At 49.0% G+C, this 21,716-nt stretch overlaps 1 protein-coding gene across 1 annotated transcript in view; it reads right to left on the reverse strand.

Moving 5' to 3' along the window:
- Positions 1–227: 227 nt before the first annotated feature.
- The window catches only part of FSTL4 (follistatin like 4), a 324,334-nt gene continuing 302,845 nt past the window's right edge, over positions 228–21,716 (reverse strand). The window contains exons 12-16 of the mRNA XM_059698386.1: positions 19,887–20,005; positions 17,881–18,030; positions 11,470–11,577; positions 4,962–5,071; positions 228–2,775 (exon numbers count right to left, since the gene is read on the reverse strand). Of these exons, the coding sequence (XP_059554369.1) occupies positions 2,088–2,775; positions 4,962–5,071; positions 11,470–11,577; positions 17,881–18,030; positions 19,887–20,005 (1,175 nt within the window). The 3' untranslated portion in view covers positions 228–2,087. The remainder of the gene's footprint in view (positions 2,776–4,961; positions 5,072–11,469; positions 11,578–17,880; positions 18,031–19,886; positions 20,006–21,716) is intronic.

A 21,716-nucleotide genomic window follows, 5' to 3' on the forward strand; every position in this document is an offset into this window, starting at 1 on the left:
GTTTGGAAGTAAACGTGTCAAGAGATTGAGGCAAGAATAAAAGGAAAGGGTGAGATCCATCCATCTCAGTTATTGTGAAACTGAATATGACGCTTTCCCTCAACCTATAGCTACATATTGTATCTTTAAAAAAAAAAAATCTAAAATGTGATGTACATGTCTAGACACACTCCTGAGAATTGTAGGAAACAGGTGTTTGGTGGACCAAGATACAAGAGACGCACAAGACGACGGCTGATCTCAGGAAACGGGGGTGGGCGGGACACAGGTGGGCTAGGCAGTCAGTGGGAGGGGAAGGGGGCTGTGTATTGAGTGAGGCAGGGTCTTGCCTTCCTTCCCCGCAAAGGGCCGTTCCTCAGCAGCACAGGGAAACCTTGGCCATGTTGGCAGGTGAAGGGGCTACACTAGCTGAGGTGTCTGCGATGGGACCACCTCTCCCAACCCAGGTGGTTAGAAAGGCGACCATTCAAGCCAGCGAGTGTGCCAGCATATTTTGGCCGCTGGTGTGGGAAGGAAAGCGGTGTTCTGATACCCAGGGGAGCCTCCTTCTTGCTGAGATTCTTCAGCACAGGCTGTCTTCCCACAGCTGTTGGGTTGTACTTCTGAGAGCCCACCATAGCCTGGGACACGGGGGAATAGGTCAGTAGAATAATAACCAGCCTGCATCCTTCTGATTCTGAGATTTGGAGTGTGTGCTACTGGGGAGACGGGGCCGTGTGTAAGGAATACTGGGGCCCTCCCTGTACTGACTGCGCTGCGATGATGCAGGGACGAGGGGCACCAGAGCTGAGCGCAAGGGCCACAGGCAGAGAGGAAACTGGTTTTTAAAAGGGAACCTGCCTGGACACCACTGTGTCCTCGGGGTTTCAGCAGTGAGTCCAGAGGCTGCTATCCTGCCGGCTGCCCACACCTTGCCAGGCAAGCCCAGTCTGCCTTGAATCTGGGCCTGGCTAATAAAATGTCCTCCTTCCAGCCCTAGCTGATTTGGCTCAGTGGATAGAGTGTCGGTCCACAGACTGAAGGGTCTCAGGTTCGATTCCGGTCAAGGGCATGTACCTCAGTGGCAGGCTTGATCCTTGGCCCTGGTTGGGGTGCGTGCAGGAGGTAACCAATCGATGTTTCTCTCTTTCTCTCCCCTTCCCTTCCACTCTCTCTAAAAATCAATAGGAAAATATCCTCCAGTGAGGAATAACTAACGAAACAATGCCCCCCCTTCCATGGTGAAAAGCAGGCACACAGGGTTTGTCCTAGTGTCGTGGGGTCCCAGCCCAGAATGCAGCCTTTGCCAGTGTGGTGGCCGATCTGCACTTGGGGGTGTCAGTGCTGTAGAGGCCATTACTCCTTGAGGACCACTGTTCTTTCCGGCTGGGGGATGTGGGGTGGTGACTCTCAGAGACTCGGCCCAAGGCAGGGACGAACAGAGCTGGACCTCGGAGAGCGCCTTTCTGCTCACTAGCATTTGAGATTATAAAAAATTATTTTTTAATCAAAATTTCCAAAATAAAGTGAGTGATTTCCCCACCTCCCCAAGCGGCAGTAAGTCTTACTGGCTCTCTCTCAGGCGTACCACAAGTCAAATGGAAAGAAAAGCAGGAAGCAGCTGCGAAGGAGGAGAAGGAGCAGAGCGAGGGCAGGTGTGGCTCTCGGGCCGGAGGGAGGCCCCTGCTCCTGGCGGCCGGTCCAGGCCTGGTCTCAGGCCCCTGCGCAGGGTGCAGTCTGGCTGGGTCTGGCGGTGAAGGAGAATGACTGTGTGAAGGCACCCGACGGAGATGCCCGCCTGGAAAGCAGGAGCGCTGGTTCCGCGGCGTCCCAGTCACATGGCGTGGAGCCGGGCACGGACATGCCTCCTTTACACGGCAGCGTGGGTTCTCGCCGTAGCCCAAGGCGTCCTCACACTTCCCGACGAGAACACCCCGCCGGGTGCGCAGCACAAACCTTAGACGAGGAAACTTGCAAGGAGACCAGTGTCGGACCACGAAGCGAATACAGGTTTTTGCTTTTGTCTGTAAAAATGTACAGGGCGCCAGCTCGGGGCTGTGGTGTCAGGACGAGATGGGGCCCGGGGCCGGGCTCTGCGCGGGCCGCCTTCATACCTCGCCCACCCACACCACCGTGGTCCCCCGCTTTACGCCCGACACCTCGCACCGCAGCGTGTTTCGTCGCCCGTTGATGAGAAACAGTGACTCCCGGGCTGGCGTGAGGAGGTACTGTCCGAACAGCCCGCTGTCCCTCACGATCCTGAGGGGCCCGGCCGGCCCCGAGGGCGGCTCCTTGAAGTTCTTGAGCAGGCCCGCCCGCCCCGTGGCCAGCTCCAGGAACAGCAGGTCGGGCTCTGTCGCCAGCGTGGCGTAGACGTAGTACTGGTTGCTGTGGGCGAAGGAGCGCTGGAACGCCACGTCGGAGATGCCCTGGCCGATCTTCAGGTCGTAGAGGGTCCGGATCTCCCCCCGCAGCGTGACCTCCTGCACGTGCAGCCGGGGGCTGGCGGCAGCAGCGCTGACCACGAAGCGGCCGTCGGGGGACGTGTGTGGGGTGCCGGTCACCTCACCGTTGGGGCCGACCACGGCGTCCGTGACACTGTCGATGAGCAGCTGTGGAGCGGCCGTGGCGCCGTCCCGCCGGCACTGCACGAAGAAGTAGCCGCCCAGGTGGGTGTGGGCCATGGCCTGCGGCAGGCAGCCGTGCCGCCGCAGCCCGATGGTCTTGAGGAGCATCAGCGTTTCCAGGTCCACCTTGTGAACTGCAGGCGCAGACTTGTTGAAGATGAAGCCGAACCTGGGAGGGGAGAACTGAGGTCAGAGGTCAGAGGCCTTTCGGGGTCGGGGATCTGTCATTCCTCTCTCAGGATTCAGCCTTTCTCGGTCCCTCTCTCACAAGCCTTCAGGGACCGGACGGCCCCTGGGGGAGGTCTGCCATTCTGCAGGGGACGGCTTCCTCAGTGACTCATCTGCGAGCTCCAGCAGGAAGACCGTGACCACGGTTCCGGGTCAGACGCTGCCGTGCATGCACTCATGGTTAGAAATGGCACAGGACGGTAAAGGGGCCTGCCACTGCGTCTCCCTGAGGCCTCGTGCCAGCTGGGAAGGGGCGGCCTGTGCCTGCAGGGAAAGGACAGTGTGTGCCCGTCTTGGCCTGCCATGAGGACGCGGGAAGAGAGCCTCCATCCCCGCTGGGTTCTGGACTGACTGGTGAGTCGGGATTGGAGGACGCAGATTCAGTGAAGCCCAGGTTTCCTAACAGTGTTCCCTCTCCCGGGACCAGGAAGGGCAGCCCCTCTCCGGCCACGTATATGATGCTGGTGGGCAGGGGGCCGAGAGGCGTGTTTCACCTTTGGAGCCAGAGGCCTGATGCTGCTGAGGGCCCTCGCTTTCCCCTCCGAGCCTCCAGGAACCTAAAGAGGGTCGGTCCTTGGAGGGCTTAGGGGAGGATCAAATCTAAGAGGACGCTTTGGTGGAAGAGCTCAGTGGGTGGTAGCAGCTCACATCTGGACTCCCCGAAATGCCTCGATAGTAAAAGGCGTGGCTCCAGGCAGGCCTCCCCTTTGCTCCGGAGGCGTTCTGACAACCATCACCCCGCAGGAAAGAGGAAAATCGCTTCACGACTTCCCCTCGAATAGGAATAGCGGCGCCTCAGAGTGGGGACAGGCCCACTTTAGAGTATCAATGAAGCATCCTTAAAGAGCCAGAGTATGGACAGAGCAGGAGGAAAACCCACTCTTCTAAGGAACTTTAAACAGGGCTGCTGAGTCCTTGCGTTTGCACGACTCCCAGCTGAATTCAGCTGCTCTGAGGGGGCGCCCCCATTTAGAACCACATTAGAGGCTCTTCCCCAGGCACTCTCTGCAGTACGGGGTGTGTGTGTGAGGATGGGGGGGGGGGGAGAGGAGGAGGAGGCAGAAAGTGGTGATTTTCCTCCTTGGGCCAGCATACATGGGTGAGTCGTATTTTTACACGTCCAGCATCAGCTTGCAACAATGAGTCATTCCTTCCTGGAGAAAGGTGGTGTCAGGTCGAAGGAAGGCATAAATAGTGCCATGTGACAACTGGGTCTCCATGACTTTATCAAGGGCAGGCTTAGTCCTGGCAGTGGTGACTTCACAGCAAGTGCCAGGGGCGCTCTGAAATGAGTAGGGGGAGTGGCCAGGCGGGGAGGAGGTTTGCCTTGGAGGCCAGGGCTGTTATGATAAGGCTCTTCTTTAGGATGGTGGCAACCAGGCACCTAGGGGGCCTTGTTTCCTGGTAGGCCCCCTCCACGGCTGCTCTGGGGGCTCTGAGAGGAACCATGGGCTGTGGTTAGCAGAGAATGAGGCGGGATGGGGCACTCAAAGGACACGTGACTTTGCATTTAGTTCGACTGCCAATTCCTGGCGGTGTGACCTTGGCCAGCATCCTAACTTCTCTGAACCTCAGTTTTCTCATCTGTAAAATAGGTTCGAGACCACTTCTACTAGCTTTGTGTGTCTAGCAAGGAGAGGTGCTACATTAACCACTGCTGTTTCTCCTTCCCCCTGTTGTCCTCACCTTGAGGATGTGACTCCTTGACCTCCTAGGCCACCAAGGACATTAAGAGCTGGGTACCTTCCTGAACTTTAACAATTAGAGACTAGGAATGGGTCCATTTCTCTGTTCCTTCTTTTTTTAAAAAATATATTTTATTGATTTTTTACAGAGAGGAGGGGAGAGGGATAGAGAGTTAGAAACATCGATGAGAGAGAAACATCGATCAGCTGCCTCCTGCACACTCTGTGCCTGCAACCAAGGTACATGCCCTTGACCAGAATTGAACCTGGGACCCCTCAGTCCGCAGGCCCACGCTCTATCCACTGAGCCAAACCAGTTAGGGCTCTCTGTTCCTTCTTGATGCGGTTCGAAGCCAGCCCAGGGGAGTGGGGGAGACAGAGACAGGAGCAGCCCCACCCTGGGCGAAGGTGTCCCCCTCGGGGCCTCGCCGGCGGGTCTCACCTGATGTGGTTGATGATGAGGTTTGTTGGGGGAATGAAGAAGTCGTCCACTCCCGCAAAGGGTGTGCGGATGAGGTGCTGGCCCTGGCCGGTGCTGGCTTCCGTGATCACCTATGACAGAGAGCAGGAGTCCTGGTGAGGGCCCGGCCTAGTGGGGGGCTGGGAACCTGGGGACCTCTGCATGCTCCCCAGCAGACAGGCTGCTAGAGAGAGATGATGGGCAAGCCACAGTCTTGGGAAGGGGCGGGAGCAGAGTGGAATGGCACAGGCAGGACAGGAAGTGGTGGGACAGGAGTGAGTTGTTCCCTCCCACTCTGCCTGGCATGACCTGCTGCACGCTGTCAGCTGTGGTGACTGCAGCGCGGGGACTGAGCTGGACTTGCATTGGGGCTTTGGAGGGAGGCCCCAGAACCGAAACATCACTCTGCTCAGATACAACTTCCCCACCAGCAGGGAAGCCCACCTTCTCAACACCTAGGCCGCCCTGGGAAAAAGGAGGGCGCTTTAAGTGACGAGAATGTGAAACTGTGGAACTGATGACTGGTTATTTATTTTCCGTTGATGCCAGGTGTCTGGGCTGGTTTGCTGGGAATCTGTCGCATACTGCTCACCGAGGCGGGACCTGGCAGAGGTGCCCTTCGGGGGTGCTGGTCGTGCCACCAGAGGCCTTGTGATTGAAACGACGGGGAGAGGTTCAGGTTCACAAAGGGACTTGCTGTGAGAAGTAAGGAGTCAGGCCTTGTGTTTGGTACTAATTGGTGAAGACTGAGCATGGCTGCCTCTGTTTCCCTGGAGGTTACACTTCTCCCCGTGGGGGTGACCTGAGCCACTCCCCGGCGTGTGTCCCTGCTGTCTGCACAGGGACGGGCACGTTGGCAGTGCGAGCAGTCAAGTGATGTCCGAGGCTAGAGAGGAGGAGAGTGGTCTGCAGGTCCTGCCAGAGGTCCCTGTGGCAGGCCGGGCATCGACCTGCCCATTAGCTACTGAGGCCTCGGGCCTGGCAGGCCAGAGACACGGAGCCAGGCAGCCTGTGTCCTCTGCCTTTTCACATGCTCATCAGCCTCCAAGTCCAGGGCCATTGCCCTGAAAGGCGGCTGACCTGCCGCCAGGCGAGGAGCTTGGCCAGCTTGTGGGCAATGTTGGCTTGAGGGCCCCACAAGAACAAGCCCAGAGATTGTGAGCAGCACAGGAGGCAGAGGCCAGACCCGGAACAGGGAGGTGAGGTACTCCCGACCTGCACCTGGTGCCTGCGTGCAGAAGTGCAGAACGAAGGATCCAGATCTTGGCAGCCCCAGGCCGACGAGCCGGGCGGGGCTTGGTGACTCCCATGGCTTTCAACCCTGGATGCTGTTTGCTTTTTCGAATGAAATTGTCTTCTAGCTCTTATTTTTATGGTGAAACAAACAGCACCTGGTGCCTCCTCAGGCAGGTTTGAGGGCTGAATCTTTTCTGAACCATGCTTCCCAGGGGTCGGCAGGCAGCATGCCGGATTAGAACGACGAGAGCTGTCATTTCAACCTGGGGCAGCTCTAAAGCTCTACGGTTGCATTAGGTCACTTTCCTGTGATTAAAAAAAGGCCAAACGACACTTCCATGGCAAGTCCGTGAGGAAAAGCTCTGGGCATGAAGGAAGTCTCAGCATTAGGAAACGGGATCTTGGAGAGTCGAGGGGAAAATGCCAGAAAAATCCACGAAGCTATGCAATCCTTGCTTGATAGCAGGCCTGTCGTTTTAGTTTATATTAGAGATGGGAGATTACAGGCTGTCAGCGGCCCGTGCCATTCACGCTGCACCACTCTGACACCCTATGTCCAGAGGTTATTTCACCAAAGCACGGTGCTGTGGGCCATTGAGCTGCTGTGGGCATGCCTGCTCCATTGCTCCAACCAGCCTGAGTTCCTTGGCTTGTGTACCAGCACGTGGCTGGGTGCATCGGGGACTCCAACATAATTGTTGAACCCCTCACATTTGCTGGCTCTGAGAGCTTGGGACAGGAGGTGTGTGCATGTAGCTGGATAGCAGAGGTCGTTTGCTGGTCAGCGTGGGGGTAAGGAAGACTGAGCATCTCCCTCAGAGGGTGGACAGGTCAGCTGAAAAGTGACATTTGGGGAAGGGGAGGGGACAAGGTGTCCTGTGGAACAGGCTGAGAGGCAGCTAAAAGCTGGGCCTGGGAGTGAGCGGGTAAGCGAGTGCGGGGCAGGAGTCAGGAAGATGCCAAAGGTTCCAGCACTGGCTGCTGGGGGAGGGCCTCCTTTAGAGAAGCATCTTCCTGCAGTCGCAGCGAAGTTTGTGTAGCCAATTCCTTAGTGTTGGATATTTAGAAACATTGGGATATTATTTTTAAATTTATCTTTATTGGTGAAAGCATTGCAGATGTCTGCTTTGTCGTCCCCCCCCTCTGCACCCATAATCCCCTCCTCCTCAAACCCACCCTCCTAAGCCTTTGCCACACCATTGGCTGTGTCCATGGGCTATGCATCTATGCATATAAGTTCCCCCGTTAATCGCTCCCCCTCACCTCCCCCCATCCCCGCCTTTGAAATTCATCAGTCTATAATACAATGTAGTAACACATAGCTAAATCTTTGTCCGTATCCATGATCACAGCCTTCGGATAAGTTCTGAGAAGTCAAGTTGCTGGATCAAAAAGCACTGTTTTGAAGCGTTTGGTGCACATTTCCAAATTGCTCATCGCAAAGGCTGTGTCGTTGATCTTTCTGGAAGAGCTCATTTCCCTAACCCCGGCCGACAGCAATAAAGGTAGGCTTAGTCAATCTATTTCATTTTCTTGTCATAGTGCACATTTCCTAGACTTGCCAATTATGGTGATGGAGGACATCATGGCTTAATTATTGAAATTAATTAAAATGCTTTTAGTGCTTTGTCATTTAGGCAAAATTTGCTCTTGGTTTCTGGGAAATAGTCTTCATTATATTTAAGGAGTTTCCTTCTAGTCTTATTTTTAGGTATTTTATTAAGACTGCTGCATTTAATTAAATGCCTTTCAGCATTTATTGGAAATATCATAGTTTTTTTTTCTGTTTTAATTTGTTTGTGTTATATAAAACGTTGACTGATTTCCTGGGAGCAAACCATCATTGCATCTGGGAACTTAATTTGTTCCCTACTTCAGCAATTACATGCATTGCTGGACTATACATCTAATATCATGATTAGAATTTTGCTTTTGTATTTGTGAGATTAAAAATAGGATAAAAATATAAACTAATCAGTTTTTACAATTATACTGGTTATTTAAAACAAATAAAGGAGCTGTACATTTCGCCCCATGATCTGAGATAGTTAAAATAATACTAAAATTGTATTTTGAAGATTTGAGAAAACTCAGATATACATTTTTCTATGATAGAACTTTAATCGTTTAGAAACCTCTCTGGCAGATATTTGTTCTAGTTTAAGTTTTCCTTTTCTTAGGTCAGTTTGTTTTTCCTCCTACATTTTGTAAATGAATAATCATTCATTTCTTCTAGGTTTTAAAATTTGCTGCCCCAGAACTGCAATGTAGTATTATTTTACAATTATTTTCATTCTCCTGTATCTATAATCATAGCCCTCTTTCATTCTTCATTTTGCCTTTTTCCTTTATCAGGTGTGAGGAGGATTTTTTTCCTGTTTTTATTTGTGTTATATGTCTGTTTCTCTATTTGTTCTTTAATTATTTTGTTTCTATTAATTTCTATTCTTATCAGTTATTTTGTCCTTTTCCTAATATCTTAACACAAATACTTGCTTTGCAGGCTTTTAAGACACACATATTCCTGTGGACACTTTCTCTGCCTCCCATAGGTTTTGATGTGAAACGGTCTCATTTTCAGACAGTTTATAACTTCCCTTTTAATTTCCTCTTTGATCCAGTAATGATCTAGGAGTGTTTCCTTATTAGGTCACATATTAATTCTAATTATCAGATAATGTAGTCTATAACATCTATAAAATTTGTAAATGTTTTCTTCATGATTACTGATACACTTATTTATATGTGAACATGTGAAAAAACTATTTGCCAGATGAAAGGTTTCCTATATATTAATTAAACCAAGTTCCTTATTCATATTATTCAATTTTCCCATGTCATCTATTTGTCTCCTTGGTATTATAAGTGTATTTTAAATAAAATTCTCCTTGTATTTTCAAATGCTCTTATTTAGCTGTCATGCTATTGGATATCTACTGGCTGTTTGTTGTCACGTCTCTCCTTATGCTGGTGAGTGAGTACCTTTAACCTTAAGTCCCACCTTGTCTGGTACTAATATTGCCACTTGTACGTATCTCTTAGCTCCCCTATCATTACTATTTCTAGGCCTTTAAATTTATCATTTTGTTTTGTGTGTTTGTTGTAAACACATGAGAGTTAGTTTTCTTTCTTTCCTTCTTTTTCTAAAGCCCAACCTGATCACCTCTGCTTTGAACAGAATTCAGTTCTCAGCTATTAATTTCAAACATTCTCTATATCCTCTCTTCTCCCAACAAGATGACACTTTTGAGTATTCTTATTCCCTTTTTGCTCCGCGCTCCACTCTGTACTCTCATTTTTACTAAAATAATGTATCCTTAGAAATCCTGGTATCAGGATTTCTCTTTCAGTGTGTCTCTGCTAATTCTAACACCCTTACTTAGCACTGATTATACATTTCTAGATAGATTCTCCTCATCCACCTTACATTTAGTTTTAATCTTTACCCAATGATATGTTTTGATTGATTTTGAGAGAGAGAAAAACATTGATCTGTTGCCTCCTGCATGTGCCTCAACCGGGGATCAAACCCGCAACCTTTTGGCGTGTGGGATAATGCTCCAACCAGCTGAGCCACCCAGCTGTGGATCCATCTTCCTTTTAGTTTTACACTGTCCTCTCTCTTGTCCTGAGGTAAATGATATCTTGCTGGGGTACAGGATTCTTGGACATCAGCCCTTATATCTAACTAATGTGACTCCACGGTCTTCCAGCTCCTGTTGCAGGTGAGAAGTTCAAGGCCCATCGGATTGTTGTTTCTTCTACAGGTAACTTGTTCCTTCTGCCTTGTAAGATTTCCCCTCTACTCTTTTACCAACAAGGGCAGAGATGTGTCATTTCTCATAAGTCTAGCCAGGAAGTTGTAGATCCTCTTGGAAATTTTATTCCGAATGTATTTATGTTGGACTCCATCCAAACAGTTTCCTTTTCTCTTTCTGAACGTCCATGTTTGGAGATGTTGAGTCTGTCTCTTTATATATTTGGGTCTCGGTAGAAACCAGGCATTTCCTAATTTATCTACCGCAGTCGACAATTAGAAAGGCATTTTGTTCATTTTTAGTTCCAGAGGAACCTTTGGTGGTGGTCCCTCCATAGAGCTTCCTCAGGTGCTTTCTTAGAGCCGCCAGAGGGCCCAATAATAAGGCCATCTCTCTGGGCTTAGCCTCCGTTCTGAGTGACCTTTATCCTGGGTCCTAGGAGTTCTAACGGGTTGTTATTTGTTGTCAGCTCACGGGGCTCAGGGCTGGTGCATGAGTTCAATCACCGACATAGTCTCAGTTCACGTGCGGTGAAGTTGTGCCCTCCCCTGGAGCAGCAAAGGCAGGCAGGAGGCCAGTCCCCGGAGGAAGCCTCTCTAGAGTCTTGGGAACAGGGTGAACCTGGCTCCATCTGCAGCCCTTCTCAGCTGGGGTTCCGAGAAAGAATCAAACCCTAAGGCATCCATTGTATGTAAGGAATTTCCTTTTCTGGGCATCTAGAATGGTTCTATGCACCATTTTGGGGAGGCTTGAGAAAACAGGCATTCAAATTACTTTATGTAGATCTTAATCCTCTCGTGCATCCCTGATGAGAAAGGCTGAGCCACACACACTCAACACAGGGGTGGCATGGCTCTTCCCTGGCTGGCAGAGGGAGGAATCCCACAGCTCCCTGGGGCCCAAGCTCTTCCCGGGAGGGGGTACAGCAGCTGGAGGTGGGGACTGCAGAGCCTGCTGTGGGAAGGAGTTGGACCATAGGCAGATACCTAACTTTTCTATGCCCTCCCACCCTGGAGGCACTCCATAAACACACTTCCATTTATGGACATAATTGCTGCTGCTTCCTTTCCTCCCCCTTCCTTATTGGCCAGCATCTAGTGCTTGCTGTGACACTAAATCTCTAGCCCGCCCAGCCCAAGGTAAAGAGAGCCTGTCTCCTTTCTTCTTCCCTGGACGCCAGTCTTCACGCTGTTTGACCCCAGGAGATCCTGGCTCAGGAGGGACAGGTGTTGTGGGGCCTGGAGCCGCATTCTGATTGTCATACCATGAGAATCCTACCCATTATGGGTATTACTGTCTTTAACTGCAGGCCTCGCTGAAGACACCCTGTCCATTGCCTGTGAGGAGTGTTGGCCTGAGGCTGTTTCCTACTCTCTCCTTAAGCCCTTATGGACATATTTTGGATAAATGAGATTAGTCACTAGGGAAGTGGGAGACAAACGGGGAGAGAGGCTTTTCCTGTGGGGCAGGGGTTAGACTCCGTGTGTTCAACATACCTGGAGGCTTGGTTGGGACTTGTGCACATCCCCCCAGCTCAGGACCCACACTTGGTCATGTGACTTGTCATAGGACAGCTTAGCCGGCAGAGGGTCCACACCTATGGACTTGAACAACAACAAAAAAAAGACAAGTTGGTCATGGTTGTCGTAGGGGCTGACACAGTGGTCGTTTCTGGGTGTTGTGCACGTGGTCACTGCTCCTGGGTGAGTGGCAGGCAGCCCAGTGCAGAAGCCTGCCTTCTGGGCTTGTTGTCTTCAGCGGCATAAAACTGGTGGTCAACAATTTCTCCCTTTTAAAAACTTCTTGTGTGTTTTACTTAAAGGAGAGACCCAGAGCATCTTAACAAAAGCCTAAACACAGAAGCTTTAAGGTATCCACTTAAGAATCAGCGAGGACCCTTCCATCACATCTCCTGGAAGCCTGTTGGGCCTCTTAGACCCTCAGCGTCCTTCCCCAGGCTGCTCCATGGCCCGGATACTGGTGAGTGGGCCCCTTCTCCTGGGTCATCGGAGATCATCCTTTCTCACCTCATCTTTCCACAGCCTCTGTCTTGCACATCCGTCAGTGGGAGCTGCTGGGACTCAAACCATAGCACCAGGCTGGTTATTTTTACTGCTGTGACTGATACTTTGCTCTCCCCCGAGGACAGCGCTTCCCCTGTGGCCCTGGCAAATGGAGACTTTTCTCTCTTCTGTTTGTAATGTAGTTTTATAAGTTCTAAACCCTGTTCTATGATGATTCATTCTCAGTTCCTTCTTGGTTTCAATGATCTTTCCTTCTTCCACACCTCAGCCACCATAACTTATATTTCAACTAACCAGATTCTAGCTTTTCAGATTTTAGGAGAGAAAACCCCATGGGTCAAAATTTCTGAACTGTCTGTGGAGTCCCTGAATCCACTTTTCCTTTCCCCATTCCCACCCAGTGTCTGTCTTCATCACTTCACTGACAGTTTCTAGTCCTGCATGTCAGATTCAGAGGGTCATCATTTTTTAAAAAATTCTTACCTGCAGAGATGTTTATTGATTTTAGAGAGAAAGAGAGAAATTGATGTGACAAACATCAATTGTTTGCCACCTACGTATGTGCCCTGACCAGTAATCAAACCCGCAACTTTTTGGTGTACACAGGATGACACTCCAACCTACTGAACTACCCGGCCAGGGCTCAGAGGGTCATTTTTTGTGATCCTCCTCTTACTTGACATTGCAGCAAGATTTCACATGGTTAATTATTTCCTTTTGGAAACATTTTCTTCACTCAGCCTCCCACCTCCCTAGCTTTTATCTTCCTCATTCTGACTTCTGAACGTCGGCATGTCCCAGGCCTTCAGCTTCGACCTTCTCTTGTCTACATCCTGGCCCTGGATGAGCTCACCCAACCCATGGCTGCAACTAACCCACTGCACTCTGAGGACGTTAGAGTTCACTCCTCTGTCGATGAGCTCAACTTAACATTTACAAAACTGAACTCTTGACTTTTTAATCTGCTGAAATATATTGTTTTTTCCTCCATTCAGCACCATCTTTGAAGTCTCATTTTACTTTCTTGCTCTTATTAAAACCTCCTGCTTTCTGAAGCCCCAGGGCTGTTACTGCTTCTCTACACTTCACATACCTTACTTCACATACCTTACTTCACATACCTTACTTCACATACCTTAGGTCCTTTGTTCATGTCTATGGATACTCCTGTTACTCCCAGCTTCCTGGCTACTCTTTTCACTTACCAAAAGCTTTGAGATCTACCACTGTCTTCCTCTACCCAGAGCTTCTTAACACGCCAGCAATGATACCACCATGACACTCTCTAGATTCCTGTACACACTCCCTCTCTTAAAAATACCTCCTGACTACTCATACCTCTTCCAGATATTGTCTGCCCTCGTCACAGCAAAACCTCCCTAAGGTTTGGACTGTAGCCATGATCTCTTCTTTCTGCTTAACCTTCCTCATCATATTTCATATTCTCATGTGAGCTGTTGAGGAGCAGGAGTCTAAGATTTTTGGCTTATCTCTTCAAATTCAGAACAGACTTGCCCACAGTCTCAAGATGCCGAGGAACAAAGGGAAAAGGTCCTGAAGAACACATTAGGCCCAGGAGTGAAGCTTTGCAAAAACTTCAACTCAGCTTTGATTCAACTTAGTATTGGTAAGATTAAAAATATCCATTCTCTATTATTTCTGCCTAAAAAGGAAACGGTAAACTTTCTTTGGTGGATGAGAGCCATCTAAAGTCTCTAAAATATTTTAAATGGAATGTTGTTGTGCATGCAAGAAAATTACTAGGCTTTCCAAGATACATGCTATATGACTGAAAACAACATTAAAACAAAAAACAAAACAGACCTCCAGGTGATCCATAAAAAGGTAATTTGGAATTAACTAGACATTCTAAAGTAAAAAAAAATGTAATGCCTGAAATTAAGAGCTCAATAAATAGGTTTTAAAAATATCCATATTAGACACAGAAGCTAGAATTAGTGAACTGAAAGGTTGATAGAACATACCCAAATTGAAGCACAAAGAGCCAAAAAAAGATGGAAAATGAGAGTGAAAAAGATAAGTGAGAGACAATGAAAAGGTCTAATTTAAAAAACAAAACAAAACAGTTCCAAAAGAAGAGGCAAGAATGAGACAGCATACTATTTGAAGAAATATATCAATCCATACATTCAAGAACCTCTAAAAACCCCAAATCAAAATAAATACAAAGAACACATTAGCTGGCATATCTTAGTAAAACTACTAAAGACCAAAGAGAAAAATCTGAAAATTAGTTTAAAAAGTGATATACTAGTATTACCTTCAAAAGATTGACAGTTTGACCTATTAACAAAAAGAATGGGAAAATAATGGAGAGGCATCTTAAAATGCTGAGCATACATAATTGCCAATAATGTAGAATTCTATATCCAGTGAAAATATACTTTAACATTATTTGTCCTGTATGTATTTTTATTTTCAAGCAACCCAAAACTCCGAGACTCTGTTGCCAGCAGTCCTGCACCACAAGAACCATTAAAGAACATTTTCAGGTAGAATGAAAATGATCCCAGACCTAACTATATACTTCAGGGGAATAAAGAGCAATGGAAAAGGTAAATATGTGGGTGAATATAAATGACTAGCAACTGTACAAAATAATAATAGGCATCTCTTCAGGGGTTAAATTATATGTAGAGTTAAAATTCATTCCTACAATAATGCAAAAGGTTGGAGGGAGGGTTAAATTAAAAGAGCTAGTTGTTCTAAGGTTCTATCAGTAATGGGGAAGTGAAGTAATTTCTATGAAACTGTATTGAGGTAAGGATGCATGTTATAATCTCAATGGTGGTAATAACAATAATATAAAAGAATGAATTGTCAACAAGCTAACAGAGGGAAAATGGAATAATAAAAGTGACTAATTCAAAAACTAAAAAGGAGAGAAAAGCAACATAAACAGGTCAAATTAAAAAATTACAGTATGGTACTAACTAGATAATAGTATATAAATTAATTACATTAAACATAAATGGATCAAATACTCCAAATAAAAGACCACCTTAAATATATGGACAGAGAAAGGTTAGGAAATTACACCATGACAGCACTAATTACAATAAATCTGATTTAGTTATACTCATATTAGACTAAAACAGACTTTCAGGCAAGAAGCATCATCATAAATAAAGAGGAATATTTTATAAGAATAAAGGAGTCTTCCCCCCAGGAGGTATTATAATTTTAAAGTAGAAATGAATAGAACTACAATCATGGTGGGGAATTTCAACATACCTCTCAGCAGCTGTTAGGCTAAGTGGACCAAAAAAAAAAAAAAAAAAAATCCAGGTATTTCAAATTATTCAGAATATGTTCTTTGGCCAGGGAAATCAATAGCCTCCTATTGTATTTGTCAGGAGAAACCACTAACTTGGTTATATCCAACTTTCTCCATACAATAAGTCTGTAGTAGGGCAGCTAAACATTGCTGAGAAAAAAGATACAGCCCTGCTCATTGACCTCACTTTAAATTTACATCCACAATCCTTACGTGGGCCTTCATGATTACCCAGAAGTCCTTTCCCATTTCCTGGGTAAATTTAACCTCGCATGCAACTTTCACCTCTCTCCTCCAACCTCAGTGATAATTTTTCTTATTCCCTGAGAAAATTAAAGCAACCAGAAGAGTTCATCCAACTACCAGCGACTGTATCAGGTATTGGCACCGGTACCTGTGTACTTTCTTTCCTCCTCTTACAATGAAAGGGTGTGCTTTTACCTGAGGCTAGCATCTCCACTTGCATGCCCTGGATTTCACTGATCCCTGCTTAATTCCATGAGGCCGAAGAATTCGGGGGGGAACAACTCTCTCCATTAGCATTTAAATGCTATAATGTCACCTATGCTAAAAATAAAGTTCCTTCCATATCCACTGCCTCATTTGTCTACCTGTAACTCACCTTTACAGCAAACATCCTCAAAATGGTTGCCTATATTCACCATTTCCACTTCCTTACCATTCTAACTTGGATCTGCTCCCTCAGGCTTGCATTCCACCATCCTCTCTGTTCCTGCCTGCCAAGGTGACCCACATGGCACCAAATCCAATGGTCCGTTTTCATAACGTGCAAATGCTCTCTGCAACATTTGATATCACTGACCACTAACTCTCCCTTAAAACATGTTTCTGGGCTTCTGGGATACCCCATCTCTAATTTTCTTTGTTTCTTTCAGCTACTCCTTTGGGTCTTCTTGTTAGTTTTTCCTCTCCTTTGTGATCTTTAAGTGTTGGAGTGCTCCAACCTGTACCTCCTCTCTGTCTATACTACCCTGAGTGATTTCTCATCCAGTTCTCTGGATTTAATATGGTTCATATGGTGGTGATACCCTCATTGACATCTCCAGCGTAGATTTCTCCTTTGACTCCAGACCTGTTTATCTAACTGCTTACTTGATATATACATCACCTGAAACGGAACAGAGCCAAAACTGATTTCCTAATTTTCTCCCCTAGCCTTGCTCAAAGTGTCTCTCATAGTATATCAGTAACATATTGGTGCAGTAACATATTATCACAAACTTAGTGGCTTAAAGCAACACAAATCTATTCTCTTACAGTTTCTGGAGGCCAGAAGTCTGAAATTAATTTCATTGGGGTGAACCAACATGGCTCTGTAAGGCAGTGCTCCCTCGCAGTGGTTCTCAACCTTCCTAATGCCGCGACCCTTTAATACAGTTCCTCATATTGTGGTGACCCCCAACCATAAAATTATTTTCGTTGCTTCTTCATAACTGTAATTTTGCTACTGTTATGAATCGTAATGTAAATATCTGATATGCAGGATGTATTTTCAGGGGTCACGACCCACAGGTTGAGAACCGCTGCTAGAGGTTCTAGGGGAGAATGCATTTCCTTACGTTCCCAGCCTCATGGCCCATTCTCCAATCTTCAAAGTCAGCCATATGCCATGCTGCCCCCTCCTTCTCTGCAGAACTTCTTTAAATTTATCCCTGCCTCTCTCTTATAAGGAAACTTTTGTTTGCATTTAGAGATCACCCAGATAAGCTAGGATAACTCCCCATTTTAAAATCCTTAATTCATTAACATCTGCTAAATTCCTTTTGCCATATGAGGTGACAGTCACACATCCTGGGGGCCATCGGTCAGCCCACCACACACAGTAAACGGCATCTCCATTCTACAGTTGCTGAAGTTCAAGCACGCAAACAAAGGCTTCTGCTCTCTCAAACCTCACCTTCCACCCAGCAGAAAATCTTTGGGGCTCCCTGTTTAAACTACATCCCGGATCTGATCACTTCTCACCACCTCCACTGCTGTCCTCTCCTGCCTGGTTCCTTGCAGTGACCACACCCCTGCTCTCGCCTCCAGTCCTTTCTTAATACAGAAGCCAGATCGAGTCACTCCCCTGACTAAAGCCCTTCAGTGGCTTTCCATCTCACTGTTTCTACCTCATTGGCCTTTGTTCACCTGCGACTTCCCGGCACCCACTCTCCCCCTTATCGTGGGCCTTCCCTCTGTTCCCAGGATTGGAATCCCACTTGGCGTTTAGATCTCAGATTCTGCTCCTCTCCAGAGCCAATTTAAAATCATCTTCCAGTTCCTCTAGCACATTCGCCTCGAGTAACGTAGCACTTACTATTTAAAACTCCCTAACATTCTGATTTAGGGCCTGTTTCCCCAACTACCATATAAGACCTAGAACTTCCTTGCTCATTTTTGGCTGTTTCCCAAGCACCTAGCATAGCGCATGGCACCTGGTAGGCGGTAAAGACTTGAACCACCGCACATGAACCCCCTTTGCTTCCCCTCTCCGGCCTGCCCTGCCCTCACAGCAGCCGGAGAGGGTGCAGAAAGCAAAGATGGCTTTGGCAGGCTGTGCCCTCTCCCTTAGACAGGTGTACCTGCAGGACTTTCTGGGCTTGAACGTCGACCACGAGGACTCTGTTCAGTGCCGGTTGGGCCACGTAGATGTACCGGTGCCTGACGTTCACTGCCGACGCCCACTGGCATGGCTGGGTGGCGTCCCCTTCCCCTTGAGGACAGATTTCTTCCTGTGAAGGAGATAGGCTACCATGTATACTTCTCAATCCCCCCTCTCCCAACTGCCCCCCCCCCCGCCCCCGACCTCTCGGGATTCCCTCTCCCCTGACTCTCCTCAGTACCTTTCTTGCCACACTCAGAATCCTTTGGATTCACAGAACATGGCACGCAACCCCCCACCTCACCAATTTCCCCTCCTCCCACTTCTGAGGCTGTACCTCCCCCTGCAGCCTCTTCATCAGCAGCTTCCAGGGCATGGTCCTCCACTCTTTTGTGCTACTTTCTCTTTGTCCTCATCGCCATTATTCTAAAAACGTCTCTTAATGGCCAGACTTGTGAAAGTTCCCTACACTTTTCTGCTTCCTCACCTCTCATATGCTCCTTAGCCCTCTGCTTCTGAACTCACCAGGAAGCTGGGAGTGTTCTCACCAAGGTCAGAACACTTGACTCCTCAGTTGTAAATTAATCCCTGGCCATCATTTTATTTGAACTTGGGGCACCATCTGACTACTCCTTGGTTCTTCTCCCTCCATCCCACCCCGTGGCTGGGCCCTTTCTGTTGCTGGATCCTGCAGAGTTCACCCTGAATGACTTTTCTTCTCTAAAGTTAATCTCACCCAAACCTACGGCCTCAGCTACAGTCTATATGCCTACAACTCCCAAATCTACATCTTTAGCTCAGGCTCCTCCCTGAGCTCCAGACTTATAGCCAACTACTTAGCTTGACTTGATTGTTTAATGAACATCTCAGACATGCAAGTCCAAAATCAACTCTCAATTTTACCATCAGCCCTGCTCATGCCATTAAAAAAACAACAATGACATCTCCATTGCTTTACTTCCTTGGACCAAAAACATTGAGGCCGCCCTAGCTGGTTTAGCTCAGTGGTTAGAGTGTCGGCCCGAGGACTGAAGGGTCAGGGGTTCGATTCCGGTCAAGGGCACGTCCCTCAGTGGCAGCCTGTGCCCTTACCAATTAAACTTGCTGCTTCCCGCTGAACAAAGTGGATGGACATCTAATCCAGCAGAGAGGCCGAGAGAGGATGCACCAGCTTCCTACTCACCAGCACTTTAGAAAGAGGGTCGTTCCACTGTAACCCTCCCATAGGGTGTTTGGCACCCTCCTCCTGCTAGCAAGACTCTGGCTTCCCCTCAGGTCCCCTGTGGTTTTACCTGTGACCAGCTCTGAGTCCACGCAGTTCTCCCCTTCCCCACTGCCACGGGCTTAACCAGGACACCACCTTCCCACCTGGACAATTACAATGACCTCTTCACCCCTCTGGGCTTCTAGGCCAGCCCTTTTGACCACTGCCCTCCCTGAGGTCTTGCATGTGTTCCTGATCATGGCCACCCTTCGTCTGAAGTCCGTCAGGGGTTCCCAGAGCTTTAGGGTACCATTAGAACTCCTTCCCAATTTCAGGCCCTTCCCACACCCACCCTCCCCTCTAGGCACACAGAGTACTTTCCGTTCCCTGAACATGACATATTTTATCCTCTACTCTCCATGTTCATGACATTTGTTCCAGAAACCCACCACCAACTCTGACTTGTTCTTTAAAACTGAGCCCAGGGATCACGTGTCCCAGGGGCCTTCTCTCCTCAATTTCTAGTGCACCTGGCACATCCTCTAACAGCACCTACTGGGCAGCTGTGAACTTGGGGAGGCCAGGAACCCATTCATAGGCCTGGGCCTCCCCTCGGGCTCAGTGCGTGGACGTGGCTGCCTGATGAAGGAATGGGCATTTACATGCTCGGCCTCGTGTTCCTTGAGCCTTGGGACAAATTGGAACCACACCACGTACAGTAGATGGAATTTAAGAATCAAATGGCACCCGAGGTGAAAGACTGACTGGGCGTGGGAACCTACATAGCTCATGAAGATCTTCTCAGAGGGTTTGAGGTGCCTCTGGATCTCACAGTCCACGGGGTGCAGGATGATAATGCCGTCATCGGAGAAGACATAGAACATGTTTCCCACACTGAGGCCTGGGAGGAGCAAACACAGCCATGGTTATGTCCCTCTGGCAGCTACCGTCCCCCCTCCCCCCGTGGGGTCACATGCCACATCGGGCGCACACAAAACTGCAGCTCAGGTGCATGGGGTGAAGGCACGCAGTGCAAGTCCTGGTCAAGGTGGGGTGAGGTGAGATGAGCAGGTGGTGTGGGGAGCGGGGGAGAAGGTGCCCCGAGGGCTGTCAATCAGAACAGCACACAGAGGGCCCTGCGGTCCCCGGGTGTCCTCCCAGACATGCACACCAGTCATCCAGAGCGGCCACCAACACAGGCTTTCAAATCAACGGCAGCCGTGGCTTTGACATACATTTGACCGTTCCTGACCTGAAAGGCAAAGCCGCCCTTGGCCGTTCGCTGTCCACTAAATTCAGAATGGATGAGACGGTCCCCCAAAGCAAAGGCTCTCACTTTGAACACATCGAGGTGCAGCGCCACTTCCTGGGATGGGGGCCCTAAGAATGCTGTGGCAGGTGCTCCTCGGCCCAAACCGAGGCCCAGCCTGTCTGTGCCGGCAAACCCCTCCTTCAAGACTGCGGGCTCCCCCTCTGCCCCAGCGGTGTCTCCGTGGCAGCTCGCGCCAGGTGATAGAGCCCGCAGCTGGCTGTGCCTGCCTGCCTGCCCTCACCCGGCCCAGGGCTCGGCCGTCTGGGAAGAAAAGGCCTTGGGGACCCCCAACTAGTGGAGCCTCCTTATTTCAAAGACAAAGAAACTGAGGTCCGAGGAGGCCACCTGCCTTTGTGCCCGAGTTGGGGTTAGACCCTGAGCCCCTGCTCAGAGTGTCCCCTCACTCTGCCTCTCCATAAAAGGCCAACCTGGCACAGAGGTGGGTAAGGTTGGAATTCTTCCTCCCACTTTCTCCCCACTCTTTCATATATTTTGAAGGTAGAACAATAAAAAGATTTCTATAAGTTCTGAAAAAATGAAATATGTTAAATAAATATGCGGAGAACTCTTTCCTCGCACGCAGAGAGCACCAGTGCCTTGATGTGCAGCACAGAGGGGGCTCTGCAGGGAGCCAGGTTAGGGTGCTGTGCATGGGTGGACCCCACCTGAACTCTGAACCCCTCTTACGTGGGCCTCTGTAACTGCATGTCACACCCCCAGGGCCTCCTGCATTCTCTGGGTCTCTTTGCAGTCACCTCACCTTAGAAAAACACCACCCCTTAAAAACTTGTCTGGCCAAGTTTTCAGTGAGTTAGAAAACAACAAGTCAGGCAAATAGGAATCACCATCCCATTAGCTGCCAATGACTCTGCAGGCAGTTTTCGGGGTGTCAGGCCGATGGTGACGGCACCAGTGCCTGCGGCTCCCAGTGAGGACAGAGGTCCCTGAGTCCATGAAGCAGCCTTGACTACCTCTGGCTCTGTGCTGAGAAGGGCTCTAGGCAAGAGGGCTCCTGCCACCGCGAGCAGCCTGACCCCGCCTCTCAAAGCCGGCATTGACCAGGAGTATCTGCAGAGCTGCCGAGGGGAGCCTGGGTGCTGGGCAGCCTGCCCCTGAGAGTCAGACAAGCCATGAGTCTCAGCCGGCTCTCAGCCCCCAGCAGGACCTTTGCTTCTGTCCCCTCTCCCCTGGCAAACTTCTCACTCACACCTTGGGGGCCGAGGGGGGCACAGCCCTGGCTCAACAACAGGCCCCAGGAACAGCCTCCCGGGGCTTCTCAGAAAATCGATGGTCGGAAGGA

The sequence above is a fragment of the Myotis daubentonii genome, chromosome 5, assembly GCF_963259705.1.
Source record: "Myotis daubentonii chromosome 5, mMyoDau2.1, whole genome shotgun sequence".
In the NCBI taxonomy this organism is placed as follows: Eukaryota; Metazoa; Chordata; class Mammalia; order Chiroptera; family Vespertilionidae; genus Myotis; species Myotis daubentonii.